Source organism: Hyperolius riggenbachi, chromosome 1, assembly GCF_040937935.1.
Source record: "Hyperolius riggenbachi isolate aHypRig1 chromosome 1, aHypRig1.pri, whole genome shotgun sequence".
Lineage (NCBI taxonomy): Eukaryota > Metazoa > Chordata > Amphibia > Anura > Hyperoliidae > Hyperolius > Hyperolius riggenbachi.
This window is the reverse complement of record NC_090646.1, coordinates 29,720,907-29,740,925: the sequence shown is the minus strand read 5'-3', so window position 1 is coordinate 29,740,925 and position 20,019 is coordinate 29,720,907. Positions and strand designations below refer to the sequence as shown.

Sequence of the window (20,019 nt, the reverse complement as noted above, 5' to 3'; positions counted from 1 at the left end):
CTGCTTCTGGCCACAACAGTGATGGAAAAGTTGTTTCAAGGGGCTTAAAGGGAACCTAAACTGAGAGGGATATGGATGTTTCCTTTTAAACAACACCACTCGTCTGACTCTCCTGCTGAACAATTTGCTGCAGTAGTGGCTGAATCACACACTGAAACAAGCATGCAGCTAAACCATTCTGACTTCAGTCAGAGCACCTGATCTGCATGCTTGTTGAGGGGCTGTGGCTAAAAGTATTAGAGACACGTATAAGCAGGAGAGTCAGGCAACTGGTATTATTTTAATAGGAAAAACTCCATATCCTTCTCAGTTTAGGTTCCCTTTAACAACTGGACTGTGGCATGCCGGAAGGGGATCCATGCCGAAAGTCCCACTGAAAATTACATAGTTGACGAGGAGGAGTCAGGTTTTAATCTCTAAACGGCAGAAATCACATTACATTCCTAATATGTAAAATAAAGTGCTTTAAAATAACACGCACATTTACAGGTCGATCAGGTAGTGTAAGGGGTAGGCCCACTTCAGACAAAAAGTGTTTTCCGCACCGTAATCAACCACAAAGAGCATTGGGTACAGGTGGCAGGCAGAGAGTAGTCATAATCCAGGCAACAATTGATAACAGTAAGGCTATGTACCTATTGGGACAATTTTGCCAACAACTGAGAATATTTGAGCGCCGAATGGTCATTTCCACCATATTGCGATATGGAAACAGGTCCACGACCATGCAAATGTTGCAGCATAACAGAGACCGTCACGGCGGATCAGATCGCTAATATCCCCGGCAACTCCTGCACAAAGTACCATGATTGCTTGAAGTCTAGTTTACTCCCAATGTGTAATGTTGTGTGATGTCACGCATACCCATCAGCAGTAAGAGGCGTTGCTGACGACCATCATCAAGGGAACATCGCAGGACCCATATGGAGAGTAAGGCAGATCAGCAAAAGCACTAAGTTCAGAAGCAGGTGGGAACCAAATATTGTTAACATCCTGTGCTTTCAAATGAGTTTATCTGCCATCTCTGACATGGCAGTCATGTGACAAAGGGGAGAGATCACATCACAAATGAGGAGCAATTAGACAGGCTAAACTCTCTACATATATACTGGGCGCCTTTCTCTATGTTTACCTACTGTCCTGCTAGAGATCTGATCCAGATGGGGGATACACTCCGTGGCCTCAATTCACTAAGTTATCGAACACTTTATCGAACACTTTATCGAACGTTTGATAATTTACCTCATGAGTAAAATTTAAATTTGAATTCACTAAGGTATTATAGATGTATCAAATATTTTATCCATAAAACATTCAATAAATCTATAACACCGTAGTTAATTCAAAATTAGAATTTACTCATGAGGTAAATTATCAAACGTTCGATAAAGTGTTCGATAAAATTTAGAGAATTGAGGCCCATGTGTGCAGGCTGCATTTCTCTGTTTCCCTCCTGTCCTGTGCTTGAGTTCAGTCCACTTTAATTGCAGTGCTGCCCCCCAATGACGTCATGCCACTCCATACCACCGCACCACCACTGATTGGCCACCGCGATCCAGGAAGCAGAGAGGAGATGGGGATTCTGGTGGCTGGCAAGAGAGCCCTGAAGTCCTGCTGGGCAGTGCAGATCGCACACGGGACCCAGGCAAGCAACAGGAGCTGCTAATTTAGCTAGTCTGAGCATAGCTCTGGCTTACCTCTTCCAGCTCTGAAATGTTATATTACCAACATGTTAAATAGCACATATCTTTTTTGCCAGCAAATTCACTAATATTCTTAACAAATAATAAGAATGTGAGTGTACATCCCCAAAAAGGGCAATATTTACATTACCACAGATTATTATCTATATATATAATAGAGTAAGTGCCTCAACCTTCAAACAAGAAGAAGAAGTAGTGCCCTGCCCCCAGGGCCGGTCCAAGCAAGAAGAAGGGGCTGGTCCAAGCAAGAAGAAGAAGTAGTGTCATATCAAACCAAGGGCAAAGAGGGATCATTTGCATATTCAGTAGCAGTGCATTGTGGGTAACCACAAATGTTCACTTATAGCTGAATTATTGCAGATTTCCTTCTGTTTTAAGAAGGAAAATTACACCAAGCTTTGCTTTTTTTAGTAGGAGGGCTTTTTGGTCTCTTTTATCCTCCTATACACATTCCGAGTGGTTTGGGTCACCCTGAGCTGCTTGGTTACTCTGTTGTACTGGTCCAAGCCCTATCTCATACAGCCATATCAATCCCTGCTATGTACTGATGAGGACCAAAAGGCTGAACTAGGCTGTCACATGTGGGTTTGATATGACTATGTAAAATTTAAAGCTATAGGGCTTGATTCACAAAGCGGTGCAAACTGTTTAGCACGTGGAGTGCAGTAGAGATGGGAAGTTCGGATCTTTTCAATGATCCGGATGATTCAAATCGGATCATTGAAGAGATCCGGATCTTTGATCCGAATCTCGGATCATTTTACTACCGAAGCATTCGGGGGTGAAATGAATAGCAGGACAGGTCTTTCCCTGCTGTGGACAGGAGAAGGGGAGAAGATGGACAGAGATGGGAGGAGGGACGAGCAGAGAGCACAATACCCACATGCTGCAATCATGCTTTACATGTATTTCACCTATATGTTCATCTGTGTACTTTGAAAGCAAACGTCGCAGTGAAAGAAAGCATTCCCCAAAGCATTCCCAGAAGTGAAGTGCAGCTGTTTAGAGCAGTTCAGGAGGATCATATTGCCTTTCAATCACAGTGCCTGCAAAGTTACTGAGCTGTGCTGAGCAAAAAGTTTCCAATGTGATCACTACGGAACAGCCAGCCTATAATGGGCAGCACATTGCAGCCAGTATGTGTGCTCTACACATATCTGGCAGTGGCACCCATGTCCCCTCTCTCATCTACCTGTGGCTGCAAGGCAGGCTCCCCTCCAACTCAGCGATCCATCCCTGCTCTGCTTCCATAATTCAGCTATAAGTGAACATTTGTGGTTACCCACAATGCACTGCTACTGAATATGCAAATGATCCCTCTTTGCCCTTGGTTTGATATGACACTACTTCTTCTTCTTGCTTGGACCAGCCCCTTCTTCTTGCTTGGACCGGCCCTGGGGGCAGGGCGCTACTTCTTCTTCTTGTTTGAAGGTTGAGGCACTTACTCTATTATATATTTAGACTAGCCGACCCGCGGCGTAGCATACGCCGCATAAGGGGGTAGAGGGCAGGAAGGGGGTATTGGGCACAGCGGCGGGGAGGGGGGTCGGACCCCCTCTCAACTGGGTCCCCCATGTGCGCTCCCCCTCCAGCTTAAGCTCAGCAGGAACCCCCCCTCACCTGGGTCCCCCATGTGTGCTCTACCTCCAGCTTCAGCTCAGCAGTAACTCCCCCCCTCACCTGGGTCCCCCATGTGCACTCACCCTCCTGCTTAAGCTCAGCAGGAACCCCCCCTCACCTGGGTCCCCCATGTGCGCTCCCCCTCCTGCTTAAGCACAGTAGCAGCCGCCACTATTAGTAAGAGGCAGCGGGCAGGGATGACTCATCTCTTCCGTGTTCCATCATGCGTTCCACTGTCGTCACTTCCTGCAGTGCCACCCACTGTATTGGTGTAAGTTGCCTTTTTAAATCAGAAGGAAATCTGCAATAATTCAGCTATAAGTGAACATTTGTGGTTACCCACAATGCACTGCTACTAAATATGCCAATTATTCTTTTTAACCCTTAGTAACTCAAGCAAGCATCCAGAACGACTGGTGTATAGCAATCCTGTAGCTTTAAGTTTTACACAGCCTGTTTCAGACTTTTGATCCTCATCAGTACATGACAGGGATTGATAAGGCAGTATGAGATAGGGCTTGGACCAGTACAACAGAGTAACCAAGCAGCTCAGAGCGACCCAAACCACTCGGAATGTATAGGGGGATAAAAGGGACTAAAAAGACCTTCTACTCAAAAAAATCAAAGCTTGGTGTAATTTGGCTTCTTAAAACAGAAGCAAATCTGCAATAATTCAGCTATAAGTGAACATTTGTGGTTACCCACAATGCACCGCTACTAAATATGCAAATTATTCCTTTTCACCCTTGGTAAGTCAAGCAAGCCTATGGGCCTGATTCACAAAGCAATGCAAACAGTTAGCACGTGAAGTGCGGTTTGCGGACTTTTGCACGCGCGTAAAACTCCGCATTCGTGCAACTCGTGGCAAATTGCGCACGCAAAAGACCGTGATCAAGCGAATCGCGGCACTTCTCGTGCTAACTGTTCAGCACACCCATGCTAAACAGTTTGCACTGCTTTGAGAATCAGGCCCTATAGCTTTGCAATTTACACCATCATATCAAACACACATGCGACAGTCTATTTCAGACTTTCAATCCTCATCAGTACATAGCAGAGATTGATAAGCCTGTATGAGATAGGGCTTGGGCCAGTACAACAGAGTAACCAAGCAGCTCAGGGTGACCCAAACCATTAGTATGTATAGGAGGATAAAAGAGACCAAAAGAGCTCCTACTAAAAAAAGCAAAGCTTGGTGTAATTTCCCTTCTTAAAACAGAAGCAAATCTGCAATAATTCAGCTATAAGTGAACATTTGTGGTTACCCACAATGCACTGCTACTAAATATGCAAATTATTCCTTTTCACCCATGGTAAGTCAAGCAAGCCTATGGGCCTGATTCACAAAGTGGTGCAAACTGTTAAGCTAAACAGTTAGCACGTGAAGTGCTGTTCGCAGACTTTTGCGCGCGCAAAGTGCCGCCATTTGCGCGATCACAGTCTTTTGCGCGCGCAAAAGTCTGTGATCGCACAAATCGCACACGCAAAAGACCGCAATAGAGCGAATCACGGCACTTTGCACACACAAAAGTCCACAAACTGCACTCTAGTGTTGTCCGGATCATGAACGATTCGGATCTTTCATCCGAATCTATTTTGTGAGTCGAATCACCCGAATCATCAAAATGAGTGATTCGGATCGAAAAAGGGGCGGGGCAAGGAGCGACACGCCCCCTCTCAGCGGGCAGTGGGGTCCTGGAAGCAGAGCAGGGATGGATCGCTGAGTTGGAGGGGAGCCTGCCTTGCAGCCACAGGTAGATGAGAGAGGGGACATAGGTGCCACTGCCAGATATGTGTAGAGCACACATACTGGCTGCAATGTGCTGCCCATTATAGGCTGGCTGTTCCGTAGTGCTGCACAGTGATCACATTGGAAACTTTTTGCTCAGCACAGCTCAGTAACTTTGCAGGCACTGTGATTGAAAGGCAATATGATCCTCCTGAACTGCTCTAAACAGCTGCACTTCACTTCTGGGAATGCTTTGGGGAATGCTTTCTTTCACTGCGACGTTTGCTTTCAAAGTACACAGATGATTATAGAGGTGAAATACATGTAAAGCATGATTGCAGCATGTGGGTATTGTGCTCTCTGCTCGTCCCTCCTCCCATCTCTGTCCATCTTCTCCCCTTCTCCTGTCCACAGCAGGGAAAGACCTGTCCTGCTATTCATTTCACCCCCAAATGCTTCGGTAGTAAAATGATCCGAGATTCGGATCAAAGATCCGGATCTCTTCAAAGATCCGATTTGAATCATCCGGATCATTGAAAAGATCCGAACTTCCCATCTCTACTGCACTCCACGTGCTAAACAGTTTGCACCGCTTTGTGAATCAAGCCCTATAGCTTTAAACTTTACATAGTCATATCAAACCCACATGTGACAGCCTAGTTCAGCCTTTTGGTCCTCATCAGTACATAGTAGGGATTGATATGGCTGTATGAGATAGGGCTTGGACCAGTACAACAGAGTAACCAAGCAGCTCAGGGTGACCCAAACCACTCGGAATGTATATAGGAGGATAAAAGAGACCAAAAAGTCCTCCTACTAAAAAAAACAAAGCTTGGTGTAATTTTCCTTCTTAAAACAGAAGGAAATCTGCAATAATTCAGCTATAAGTGAACATTTGTGGTTACCCACAATGCACTGCTACTGAATATGCAAATGATCCCTCTTTGCCCTTGGTTTGATATGACACTACTTCTTCTTCTTGCTTGGACCAGCCCCTTCTTCTTGCTTGGACCGGCCCTGGGGGCAGGGCACTACTTCTTCTTCTTGTTTGAAGGTTGAGGCACTTACTCTATTATATATATAGATATTTAGTAGCAGTGCATTGTGGGTAACCACAAAAGTTCACTTTTAGCTGAATTATTGCAGATTTCTTTCTGTTTTAAAAAGACAAATTACACCAATACAGTGGGTGGCATTGCAGGAAGTGACAACAGTGGAACGCACGATGGAACACGGAAGAGGTGAGTCATCCCCGCCGCTGCCTCTTACTAATAGTGGTGGCTGCTACTGTGCTTAAGCAGGAGGGGGAGCGCACATGGGGGACCCAGGTGAAGGGGGGTTCCTGCTAAACTTAAGCAGGAGGGGGAGCGCACATAGGGGACCCAGGTGAAAGGGGGTTCCTGCTGAGCTTAAGCAGGAGGGGGAGTGCACATGGGGGACCCAGGTGAGGGGGGAGTTCCTGCTGAGCTTAAGCAGGAGGGGGAGCGCACATGGGGGACCCAGGTGAGGGGGGGAGTTCCTGCTGAGCTTAAGCTGGAGGTAGAGCACACATGGGGGACCCAGGTGAGGGGGGGGAGTTCCTGCTGAGCTTAAGCTGAAGGTAGAGCACACATGGGGACCCAGGTGAGGGGGGAGTTCCTGCTGAGCTTAAGCAGGAGGGGGAGCGCACATGGGGGACCCAGGTGAGGGGGGGTTCCTGCTGAGCTTAAGCAGGAGGGGGAGTGCACATGGGGGACCCAGGTGAGGGGGGGGGTATCTGCTGAGCTTAAGCTGGAGGGGGAGCACACATGAGGGACCCAGTTGAAGGGGGGTCCGACCCCCCTCCCCGCCGCTGTGCCCAATACCCCCTTCCTGCCCTCTACCCCCTTATGCGGCGTATGCTACGCCGCGGGTCGGCTAGTTATTATTTATATTGCGCCAACAACTTCTGCAGAGCTGCACAGAGTATATTGTCTTGTCACTAACTGCCCCTCAGAGGAGCTCACAATCTAATCCCTACTATAGTCATATGTTTATGTATGCATCGTAGTCTAGGGCAAATTTAGGGGAAAGCCAATTATCTTATCTATATGTATTTGGGATGTGGGAGGAAACCGGAGTGCCCGAAGGAAAACCACACTGACATGGGTAGAACATACAAACTCCTTGCAGATATTGACCTAGCTGGGATTTGAACCAGGGACCCAGCACAGCAAGGCAAGAGCGCTAACCACTGCACCACCATGCTGCCCACAGACAGCGTTTTAAAACTCTATAGAATTCATTGTTATATATTCCAATAAGAATATTTTATTATATTATGTATATTATACAGTATGAGAATTTTATTTTATTCTATTTCCAAGCAGACCTATTTTTGTATTAAGTTCAGGTCTACACAAAATTATGTAACATTTTGGAAAAAATATGCAAACAAGAAGTCCAGCACTTGAAGCCAATATAGCAAACACATGCACAGCCACCATGTATTTCCCTTTGGTGCTGAGATAGGCCGGAATCATGGCAATCCAGACACTGCAGAACACCAGCATGCTGAACGTGATGTTCTTGGCCTCATTAAAAGTGTCTGGTAAAGCCCTAGCAAAAAATGCTATGACGACACTTATGGTTGCTAGAAGCCCCATATATCCCAGGACAGAGTAAAATCCAATAGCTGATCCTTCATTACACTGAACTACAATTGTGTCCTGAAAGGAGTGAAGATCTAGATCCTGAAAAGGAGGAGAAATAGACAACCACATGCCACAGATTAATATTTGGACCAATAAACATACAGAAATGACAGAATTGGATAGCTTGGCTCCCATCCATTTCTTCCATGAGCTCCCAGGTTTGCTGCTGGCTTTAAAAGCAATGCACACCATGATACTTTTGGCAAGGAGAGAAGAGATGGCTGCTGAGAAGATGACACCAAAAGACGTCACACGTGCCCTGCAGGTTACATCTACTGGAGGACCGAGGAACAAGAAGACACAGAGGAAGCTCAGCATGATGGAGACCAGGAGAAGATAGCTCAGGTTCCTGTTATTAGCTTTAACTATAGGTGTGTCCTTGTAATGTACAAAAATCCACAATATCAAACCAGTCAGAAGACAACAAAAAGAAGAGACAGACAAAAATACTGAAGTAATAGCATCCTCGGTGTAGGAGAGAAACTCCATCAGCTTTGGAACACAGAGATCCTTCTTCTCATTTGGCCATTCTTTCTCTGGGCATGCTATGCAGTTTTCACTGTCTGCAGGCAAGAGATAAAGAAACACAATCAACCTATCTACTAAAGGGTCTGAGGAAATAATAATGTCTTCACAGCATTTGTTGGTGTCCAGAAATGTACAGAATACTTCTATTGAAATGTTTGAAATTTTATGAAGTGTTCTGGCAGCAACACTGACTGTAATATTTATGTTCTCATATACTGTATAGTACTTTAACTGTTTTGGGGCCAGACCCTCTCGTACCTTTAAAGATGCCTTTTGCTCTCAGCTATACTATAGCTGAGAGCAGTTCAGCGGCTGCGGCGTGTGTGGCGGCGATGATCTTCAATCAATGTGACAGAAGATCGCAAGATAGAGGATATTGTCGTGGGGACCTTTTCCCGAGGATATTGGCGTGGGAACTTTTTTTAAAGGTACAGGTAAGTACTTCTGGTTAATTAAGACTAATAAAGGACTTTTTTCATTGTTGTGTTTTTATTTCATTTAACCCTTTGTACCCCTATACTTATTTCTCCTGGGAAGGGGACGGGCATCTGGGGTCCAGGGTACTCCCAGATGCCACCTTGAACCCCCCCTCAGGCAGTCATCGCTCCCACCTCCACTTGGGGCACCGATGGGGAAGACCCCCTTGTCCATTGATTTGACAGAAGCTCCGGGGGGGGGGGGGAGGGGAAGGTTTGGCCACCCCTCTCCCCCGGAGTCCTCCATACCATGGACCATGTGGGCTGATATAGCTCAGGGTGCAAAGCTCCAATCAGCCAGGGCTCCACATTTTGGCTATCCCAGCCAGCATAGGAGACAAGGGGTTAAATATGCTGGGTGGGGGGACCCCACAACATTTTTTTTTAATTTCCCAAACTCTGCACATAAAAAATAAACATTTTTTAAAAATAGGAAAATAATATTTTTTCCCACTACCTTTTTAACATAAAAATATAGTTTTGTTTTATTAACGAACTGTCATTTACCGAATTTAAATGTAAACTTTTTTCCTTTAAAATTTTAAAATTGATTTTCTCAAAGACTATAATAACTTCTTTTTGAAGAAAATGTTTTTCCTATTGTTCCCACTATTATTCTTAACATATCTGGCACATTTGGTGTTCATACCATGTAAGGGGCTTTGCCATTAACCAATAAAGTCGGCAGGTTTTCTGGTGATAATCACGGATATTTTTCCCATGATCACAGGCTGAATACTTGGAATAACGGCTGCATTTGTGATTGGCTGTTGTGATGGATTCCCAATCACAGATTTGGATCACAATAGTGAAAAAATGCTCGTGAATCATGCCTATGCCGTGATCATGGATTGTATCCGTGCACCACTGGTCAGAGAGGACCTTCAGTGCAGCAGGAGGGATCGTCACTGAGAAGTGAAGTCGATTAGGTCAGAAGCAGGGGCGTAACAATAGACCCTGCAAGGGATGCCTCTGCAGGGGGGCCCAGACGCCACAGGGGGCCTGTGGGGGGAAAAGGTTTGAGAGACTGATAGCTAAGGGCATGGAGAAAAAAAAAACGTATTCTGCTCTTACAGCATTGTTATATTGACTGCATGTGTCCACCACACAGATAAGGACTCACACACACTTTGGAATTTGTACACAATCCCTGCTCCCTAGGGTTCATAAAAAACATCTGTCTCTCACTGCTGCAAAGTTCTAAAGACTTGACAAAGACTTTACAACTTATTTTCAAAATGTGACTCCTTTGTTTGTACACTTTCCCTCTTCAGCAAAATGATTCTTATCACACAGGCTAATGACTTTATGACCTCTGAATACTTTTACAACTCAATGGAGTGGAGATTGATGTCTTAAGGGGCCCATACTCCTAACGATTTTCCCGCCGATATACAGCCGTTTCGATAACAGTGATCGAAATGGCTGTGAAATCGACGCGCACACCGCTGACAGAATGATTGATTTCCGTCCGAAATCGATTGTTCCCGTCAATTCCTGTCGACCCATCCGTGCAGAAGATTTTCCTTGGTCGCCGGCGGGTCGGGAGTGCGTCGTTAGCGGCTTTCGAATGCCCGGCGACCGACGCAATACAGCGGGTATACATTACCTGCTCCGGCCGGCGCAAGTCCCCTCCCCTGGTCTCTGCGGTCTTCTTCTCCACTCCTGGCCCTTCCTGCTACACAGAACTTCCTGTCCCGGCAGGAAGTTTAAATAGTAAGTTCCCTCTTATGTTTAAACTTCCCCTGGACAGGAAGTTCAGTAGCCGGAGCCCGGAGCGGAGAAGAAGACAGCAGAGACCAGGGAAGGGGACTCGCGCCAGCCGGAGCAGGTAATGTATGCAGGGGGGACGGCAGCAGCGGCAGCTCCACAGATTGTGATCGGTTTCAGGCTGAAATTGATTCACAATCTGTTTGCAGTAAGGTGGGCATATGATCCCTCTCTGATCAGATTCGATCAGAGAGGGATCTATCTGTTGGTCGAATCTGATGGCAAATCGACCAGTGTATGTATGGCCACCTTTACTGTTGCTGCTTCATTGAGAGCTTGTGACATTCTGAATGTTTTGCCAAAGTTACATTGATACTATATCTTAGGTTCAGCATTGTTGTTCCTCCATATAGCATGTGCTCTCATGTAGTACAATAATACAGCTGTGTGTGTATGTGTGTACTGGGAGCAGAGCTGCAACGAGGGACTTGTCGGCTGCAAGGGGCTGGAGGAAGCCCCGGGTAAGTAGATCTGGGGGTAGCATAGATTGCCTGACGTTTCCTTAAAGTCTAAGTGTTGTTATCTGCATGGGGAAAACACATTGGTCCTCAGTTTTCCTGTGCAGAAAGCGAAGGGGGTGGGGGGCCCCATCCAAAGTTTCCCAGGGGCCCCATCCAAAGTTTTGCAGGGGGGCCCAGTGATGTCTAGTTACGCCCCTGGTCAGAAGAGTGTGGATTATCTCAGTGGATTATCTCACCTTTATAAAAATGAATGAGGCATGGATCCCAGAGGGTTACTGCCTACTTGAAGACTTTTCACTCAATCCCCACACACAGCATCTCTGAACGCCGCATGTCAGACTGACTGCCACAACCAACAGGGTCCAGACCAAGACTCCACTCCACAGGCGAATCCTGCAATTTTAAGGCTGTTGCCACTAATATACATATATATATATATATATATATATATATATATATATATATATATATACTAGCTGGACGCCCGGCGTTGCCCGGGTATGTATTTGGCTGGTGTTGGCCCCACCCCCTTTTCCTAACCCTAACACACAATTACTTAATTACTTAATGACCAAAGGCTCATACACACATCAGACCATAGTCTTTTGAAAATGAAAGATCACAGATCTGTTTTACCCCCTTCCATGTAGTATGAGAGCCATACCTACACAGTCTTTTCTATGGAGCTGAACTCCCCATCAGAAAAAAATCTTTGCAAGATGCTGCACACACAGATGCTGTACAGACACAAAAGATCTGTAGCTGCAAAAGATCTGTTCCTGCCAAAAATCCAACCCTGCAAATTGCAATGATAGTCTATGAGAACTGCAGATCATCGTACACACATGATTTAACTGACATTCATCTGCAGATCAGATCCACCAGGTTGGATTTTCAGATCTGCAGATCTGTCAGTTAAATCATGTGTGTATGATGATCTGCAGATCTCATAGACTATCATTGCAATTTGCAGGGTTGGATTTTTGGCAGGAACAGATCTTTTGCAGCTACTGATCTTTTGTGTCTGTACAGCATCTGTGTGTGCAGCATCTTGCAAAGTTTTTTTTCTGATGGGGAGTTCAGCTCCATAGAATAGACTGTGTAGGTATGGCTCTCATACTACATGGAAGGGGGTAAAACTGGTCTGTGATCTTTCATTTTCCAAAGACCATGGTCTGATGTGTGTATGAGCCTTAAGTTTGTGCGCTTTGCGGTCTTTGGCATCAATAATTTGCATTGAGATTAAACAAATCTGATTGGCTGTTTGTGGCTCCACCCCTTTGTCTAAATGTGAGCCCCAGTCACCCAATGACCAACTGTACCAGGTTTAAGGCTTGCGCTATTAACAGTGCAAGAATGGCAGCAATGTAAATATTCCCCTTGAAAATCAATAGGTGAATTTTGATTTTCTTTTGTAGGCTCCACCCACTTTTCTGAATATTAATCCCAGTCACCCAGTGACCAACTGTGCAAAGTTTGAGAATCCTACCATTAACAGTGTGAGAATGGCTGCAGTTTACATTTTCTCCGTGAAATGTGTATTTGTCACCGCCCACTGATGACCCGGTATTGCCCGATTATGTACTTGGCTGGTGTTGGCTGCGTCCACTTTTCCTAACCTTAACACACAATTACTCAATTACTCAATGACCAAGTTTGTGAGCTTTGCGTTTTTTGGCATCCATAACCTGCATTAAAATGAAACAAATAGGATTGTCTGTTTGTGGCTCCACCCCCTTTTATCAATTTAAACCCCAGTCACCCAATGATAAACTGTACCAGGTTTGAGGCTTGTGCCATTAACAGTGCAAGAATGGCAGCAATGAAATATTCCCCTGAAAAATCAATAGGTAATTTTTGATTGGCTTGTGTAGGCTCCACACACTTTTCTGAATATTAATCCCAGTCACCCATTAATTAACTGTGCAAAGTTTGAGAACCCTACAATTAATAGTGTAAGAATGTCTGCAGTTTACATTTTCCCAGTAAAATTTGTATTTGTCTCCGCGTACTTATCACCCTGTGTTGTCCCCTTATGTATTTGGCTGGTGTTGGCTGTGTCCACTTTTCTAACCCTCACACACAATTACTCAATTACCAAGTTTGTGAGCTTTGTGGTGTTTGGCATCCATAACCTGCATTAAAATGAAACAAATAAGATTGGCTGTTTGTGGCTCCACCCCCTTTCTGAAATTGAACCCCAGTCACCCAATGATCAACTGTACCAGGTTTGAGGCTTGTGCCATTAACAGTGCAAATATGGCAGCAATGTAAATATTCCCCTTGAAAATCAATAGGTGAATTATGATTGGCTTTTGTAGGCTTCTCCCACCTTTCTGAATATTAATCCCAGTCACCTAGTGACCAACTGTGCAAAGTTTGAGAACCCTACCATTAACAGTGTAAGAAATGCTGCAGTTTAAATTTTCCAGTGAAATTTGTATTTGTCTCCGCCCCTTTTTGGCTATGGGAATAAAAAGTATCCTATACTTTATTCCAGGTAATGTACTATGTGTGTGCCAAATTTCATTCAAATCCGTTTAGCCGTTTTTGCGTGATCGAGTAACAAACATCCAAACATCCAAACATCCGAACTTTCCCATTTATTATATTAGTAGGATGAGAAAGTTTGGATGTTTGGATGTTTGGATGTTTGGATGTTTGTTACTCGATCACTCCCTTGGTGACTCTGGGGTGGTGACAGATCTGCATGTGAAATGCACGGATCGGAATTCGGTGCTTCACTTTTGCAGCTTTCACCCCATGGGCACCAAGGAGAGTATACCACACAGTCAACTTTCTCGTGTGTCTAGAATTGTCAGCGATGGACCTACCAGAGAGGCACGCGGCCGGGAGATGGTGGAGAAATTTAAGAAACGGGGTTATCCAGACCGTTATTTTAGACCCAGGACAAAACGTGGTATGGGGGGTATGGGTGTTAGATTACCTTTTGTCTCCACGTACAATGTTTGCAGTGATGCTATTTCTCATAGCATCCGCAAACATTGGCATATTTTGAGAGATGGGTTACCTGCGGTACCTGAGTTTAGGTACCCTCCTCTCATGTCCTTTAAACGTGCTCCCACCATCCGTGATAAGATTACGGCGGCTATCCCCAAGCGTTCGGGTGAGGGTCGGCGTGGCATGTATCCATGCCTTAGCTGCCACATGTGCAATAACGTTATCAGAGGCAAAACGTTTTCTCACCCTTCTCTTTGTACTCCTTTGCAGATTAATGGGATTTACAATTGTGATTCTACGTATGTTGTTTACATGCTTAAATGTCCGTGCGGTCTTTCCTATATTGGTAAGACGACTCAGCGTCTTAAGGACCGCATATCATCGCATAAATCCAACATTCGTAATCCCCAATGTACTGTCACGGTGGCAGAGCATTTTCATAATTTCCGACATGCGGTTTCCCAACTTAGAGTCACTGTCATTGATGGGGTATCTGCTGGTTTTAGGGGTGGGAGCCGGGACAAAGAACTGCTACGTAAGGAGGCTTATTGGATACGTAGACTTGGTACCATGGGTCCAGGGGGTCTCAATAAAGAATATGATCTCAGATTTTGCTTGTAAGTGAGAGTTGCACACTATGCTGGTCTTTAACATCTGTTTTCTTTTTCTTTTATATTTTAACAGGTGCTCTTGCCTTATTTTAATGTTGACACGGGAGGACCTGCTGGGAATCTGTGAGTTATATTATTTTTGTTTACATGTGAGTTTTTTCTTTCTATCACATGTTTGTTAGTGATGCTTGTAGCTAGGATTTATACTTACTCCCTTTGTTTACAAGGGCGGAGCGGCGTTGTCATGACACCCCATGCCCTATTTTATCTATGTAGTTATATGTCCTCCTCTATGTGGGCGGTGCGATAATGTTGCGACAGCGCACGCCCCTCTATACGCATGGAGACTACCTATGATCTTCCCTCTTAGACGCACGTAATTACATCGTGACGTCATGTGGGGCGACGCTGGAAGACGCTTGTGACTGGTTGACGGCTTCAGCCGCCCTAATTGGCCAGCGTCAGTCATAGCGCGCTGTGAGGTTTGCTCCAAGCGTTGTTGTGTTCGATTGGACGGCGGGGACTGCCTTCTGTGATTGGTCGGCGGCGTACAGCTGCTGTGATTGGACATATGGCTTTCAATACACGTTGCAGCTACTTCCTGGCATCCTAATGTTTTCTTCGCTCTTGGTGAGTGTTTTATGACATTTCTAAAGTTCCCCATCAGGTCCTCCTGTGTTGCCACCCATTTTGTGGGTGGGTATATAAGGTGGTGGTGTTTTACACATGGTGAGCAGTTTGATAAAGGGCTTGTTAGCCCGAAACAGTGTCTGTTACTGCTGGAATAAAGAGCTATATTTACTACTTGGTGGTGCCGACCCTTCTATACTTTGGATAGCTTCTAAGGGTAACAATGGTTAATTAGCATATTTTCAGCAGTGATGCACTGGGGGACATCTCAAGCTCACTCCAACCTAAATTATCGCAAATTCTTTCTGTTTTAAGAAAGCAAACTTTTGTTTTTCTTACACTGTTAATGGTAGGGTTCTCAAACTTTGCACAGTTGGTCGTTGGGTGACTAGGGTTATTATTCAGAAAAGTGGGTGGAGCCTATAAAAGCCAATCAAAATTCACCTAATGATTTTCAAGGGGAATATTTACATTTCTCCCATTCTTGCACTGTTAATGGCACAAGCCTCAAACCTGGTACAGTTGATCATTGGGTGACTGGGGTTCAATTTCAGAAAGGGGGTGGAGTCACAAACAGCCAATTAGATTTGTTTCATTTCAATGCAACTTATTGATGCCAAGCACCGCAAAGATCACACACTTGAGTAATTGATTAATTGTGTGTTAGGGTTAGAAAAGTTGGCACTGTCAACAGCAGCCAAATACATAAAAGGGCAACACCGGGTCATAAGTGGGCGGAGACAAATACAAATTTTACTGGGAAAATGTAAACAGCAGCCATTCTTACACTGGTCATGGTAGGGTTCTCAAACTTTGCACAGTTGGTTACTGGGTGACTGGGATTAATATTCAGAAAAGTGGGTGGAGCCTACAAAAAACAATCAAAATTCACCTATTGATTTTTCAGGGGTATATTTCATTGCTGCCATTCTTGCACTGTTAATGGCACAAGCCTCAAACCTGGTACAGTTGATCATTGCGTGACTGGGGTTTAAATGTATATAAGGGGGTGAAGCCCCAAAAAACCAATCTGATTTGTTTCATTTTAATGCAGGTTATTGATGCCAAAGAACGCAAAGCTCACAAACTTGGTCATTGAGTAATTGTGTGTTAGGGTTAGGAAAAGTGGGCACAGCCAACACCAGCCAAATACATATCAGGCAATGCCGGGACATCAGTAGGCGGAGACAAATACAAATTTCACTGATGTTAAATGTAAACTGCAGCAATTCTTACACTATTAATGATAGGGTTCTCAAACTTTGCACAGTTGGTCACTGGGTGACTGAGATTAATATTCAGAAAAGTGGGTGGAGCCTACAAAAGTCAATCAAAATCCACCTATTAATCTTTAAGGGGAATATTTAATTGATGCCATTCTTGCACTGTTAATGGCACAAGCCTCTTGCACTGTTAATCACCTGTACCTGGTACAGTTGGCCATTGGGTGATTGGGGTTCAAATTCAGAAAAGGGGTGGAGCCACAGCCAATCAGATTTATTTTATTTCAATGCAAATTATTGATGCCAAAGACCTCAAAGCTCACAAACTTGGTCATTAAGTAATTTTGTGTTTGGGTTAGAAAAAGTGGGCGGAGCTAGCACCAGCCAAATACATACCTGGGCAATGCCGAGTCTTCAGTGGGCGGAGACAAACACAAATTTCACTGGGAAAATGTAAACTGCAGCCATTCTTACACTATTAATTGTGGGGTTCTAAAACTTTGCACAGTTGGTCACTGGGTGACTGGGATTAATATTCAGAAAAGTGGGTGGAGCCTACAAAAACCAATCACAATTCACCTATTGATTTTCAAGGCAAATATTTAATTGCTGCCATTTTTGCACTGTTAATGGCACAAGCCTCAAACCTGGTACAGTTGATCATTGGGTGACTGGGGTTAAATATTTAGAAAAGGGGTGGGGCTACAAACAGCGAATCAGATGTGTTTCATTTCAATTAAAATTATTCATGCCATGACCACAAATCTCACAAACTTGGTCATTGACTATTGACAATTGTGTGTTAGGGTTAGAAAAAGTGGCCACAGCCAACAGCAGCCAAATACATACCCAGGAAACATCAGGACATCAGTGGGTGGAGAAAAATAAAAAATTAACTGCCAGAATGTAAACTGCAGCCATTCTTATACTGTCTGTCAATGGCAGGCTTCTTAAACTTTGCACAGTGGGTGACTGGGATTAATATTCAGAAAAGTAGGTGGAGCCTACAAAAGCTAATCAAAATTCACCTATTGATTTTCAAAGTAGTGGAGCCACAGCCAATTATTGATGCCAAAGACCGCAAAGCTCACAAACTAGGTAATTGTGTGTTAGGATTAGAAAAAGTGGACAGAGCTAACACTAGCCAATTACATACCCGGGCAACGCCGGGCGACCAGCTAGTTTATTATATTAGTAGGATTTCTGGCAATATGTACATGCCAAATTTTTCAGGTCTCTGGTGCTGAACTGTAGCTGCAACAACAACAAAAAGCCTTTAAATTATGTAAATTCCCCTTCGTGATCGATACCTTGTCGTGCTGAGGTGGCTTGCATATCACAATGAAACAATGACCTATATGAGTGTTTTGAGGGCACACCCAAGATAAGAAGGTTGTTGCTTGATTGTGGACAGACCAAATTCAATAGATTGGCTGGAAAAGTGTTGGCAAAACCTTTGGTCACCTCAGGTGATCATTCAATAAAGCCAACTAGGCCAACACTGGGCCCCCACTGCAGAACCACTGTTTTCTGGGTCACTTTACTGGCCCAACTATAGAGGCTGGAAAACCTCTATTGCCTTCGCTCTAACCAACGTGCGCACATTAGCACGGCGACTACAGAGGACGAACATTTAAAACCTCTTTGTGGTGCGTTAAACACCGAGTTTAGTCTGTCAGAGTTTGGTTTGTCAGTGTGAAGTGGGCATAAGCCTTACATTATCACTCTGGAAATTTAAAAGCAGCACGGTCAGGGCAGGTATATCACCCTCATCTCCCCAGTAGTGTTGGGCGAACACCTAGATGTTCGGGTTCGCGAACGTTCGCCGAACATCGCCGCGATGTTCGGGTGTTCGCGCCGAACTCCGAACATAATGGAAGTCAATGGGGACCCGAACTTTCGTGCTTTGTAAAGCTTCCTTACATGCTACATACCCCAAATTTGCAGGGTATGTGCACCTTGGGAGTGGGTACAAGAGAAAAAAAAATATTTGAAAAAGAGCTTATAGTTTTTGAGAAAATTGATTGTAAAGTTTCAAAGGAAAAACTGTCTTTTAAATGTGGAAAATGTCATGTTTCTTTGCACAGGTAACATGCTTTTTGTCGCCATGCAGTCATAAATGTAATACAGAGAAGAGGTTCCAGGAAAAGGGACCGGTAACGCTAACCCAGCACAAGCAGCAGAACACGTGATGGAACAGGAGCAGGCGCAGGAGGAGAAGGCCACACTTTTTGAGACACAGCATCTAGTGTTGGGCGAACAGTGTTCGCCACTGTTCGGGTTCTGCAGAACATCACCCTGTTCGGGTGATGTTCGAGTTCGGCCGAACACCATCAGGTGTTCGGCCAAACTGTTCGGCCACATGGCCGAACTAAGAGCGCATGGCCGAACGTTCCCCGAACGTTCGGCTAGCGCTGTGATTGGCCGAACGGGTCACGTGGTTCGGATTCGGACCCGAACGCGCTCTGATTGGCCGAACGGTCACGTGGTTCGGGTAAATAAATACCCGAACCACGTCATATCTCCGCCATTTGTCTGTGGGTTTAGCTTTGGGTAGGCAGGCAGGGTAGGTCGCTCTCCAGCCACGCTAGCCAGGGTCCCCCCCAGTCATTGTGTGTCGCTGCTGGGAACAGTAGTACACCGCTCGCTCAGCCACACTATATATAGTATTGTTTACTGCCACTGTGTACCTCGCTCAGCCACACTATATATAGCATTGTGTTTTTTACTGCCACTCTGTGTACACGGCTCAGCCAGACTATATAGCATTGTGTGTACTGCCACTGTGTACCTCGCTCAGCCACGCTATATATAGCATTGTGTTTACTGCCACTCTGTGTACACGGCTCAGCCAGACTATATAGCATTGTGTGTACTGCCACTGTGTACCTCGCTCAGCCACGCTATATATAGCATTGTGTTTACTGCCACTCTGTGTACACCGCTCAGCCAGACTATATAGCATTGTGTGTACTGCCACTCTGTGTACACGGCTCAGCCAGACTATATAGCATTGTGTGTACTGCCACTCTGTGTACACCGCTCAGCCAGACTATATAGCATTGTGTGTACTGCCACTCTGTGTACACGGCTCAGCCAGACTATATAGCATTGTGTGTACTGCCACTCTGTGTACACGGCTCAGCCAGACTATATAGCATTGTTTACTGCCACTCTGTGTACACGGCTCAGCCAGACTATATAGCATTGTTTACTGCCACTCTGTGTACACCGCTCAGCCAGACTATATAGCATTGTGTGTACTGCCACTCTGTGTACACGGCTCAGCCAGACTATATAGCATTGTGTGTACTGCCACTCTGTGTACACGGCTCAGCCAGACTATATAGCATTGTTTACTGCCACTCTGTGTACACCGCTCAGCCAGACTATATAGCATTGTGTGTACTGCCACTCTGTGTACACCGCTCAGCCAGACTATATAGCATTGCGTACTCTGCCAGTCAGTGTGTATATTGCTGGGATCAGTAATACTTCACTCACCGCCAACCACTATATGAGCTCACCATGAGTTCCTCAGAGACCTCCGCTGTGAGCAGCACTCCCAACAACAGCAACAGCCAACGCCCCACGCAAGCTATAACATCCACCCCAGCAGCCAGTGGTCAGCAGCA

General features: G+C 45.1%; 1 protein-coding gene across 1 annotated transcript; it reads right to left on the bottom strand.

The window, feature by feature from the left end:
- Window positions 1–7,376: 7,376 nt before the first annotated feature.
- LOC137544828 (vomeronasal type-2 receptor 26-like) lies at window positions 7,377–15,000 on the bottom strand. The gene is made up of 2 exons (XM_068265950.1): window positions 14,916–15,000; window positions 7,377–8,287 (listed from the first exon to the last, which is right to left on the bottom strand). The coding sequence occupies exons 1-2, from the start codon at window positions 14,998–15,000 to the stop codon at window positions 7,377–7,379; spliced, it is 996 nt and encodes a 331-aa protein (XP_068122051.1).
- Window positions 15,001–20,019: the final 5,019 nt, after the last annotated feature.

What these genes read in the sequence shown, in the direction of transcription:
- LOC137544828 (XM_068265950.1), bottom strand. Translation starts at nt 15,000, where the DNA reads ATGACTGACGCTGGCCAATTAGGGCGGCTGAAGCCGTCAACCAGTCAC. An exon ending in GCCCCACATGACGTCACGAT is followed by an intron (nt 8,288 to 14,915) that starts GTAATTACGTGC and finishes TCTTGCCTGCAG; the next exon opens with ACAGTGAAAACTGCATAGCA.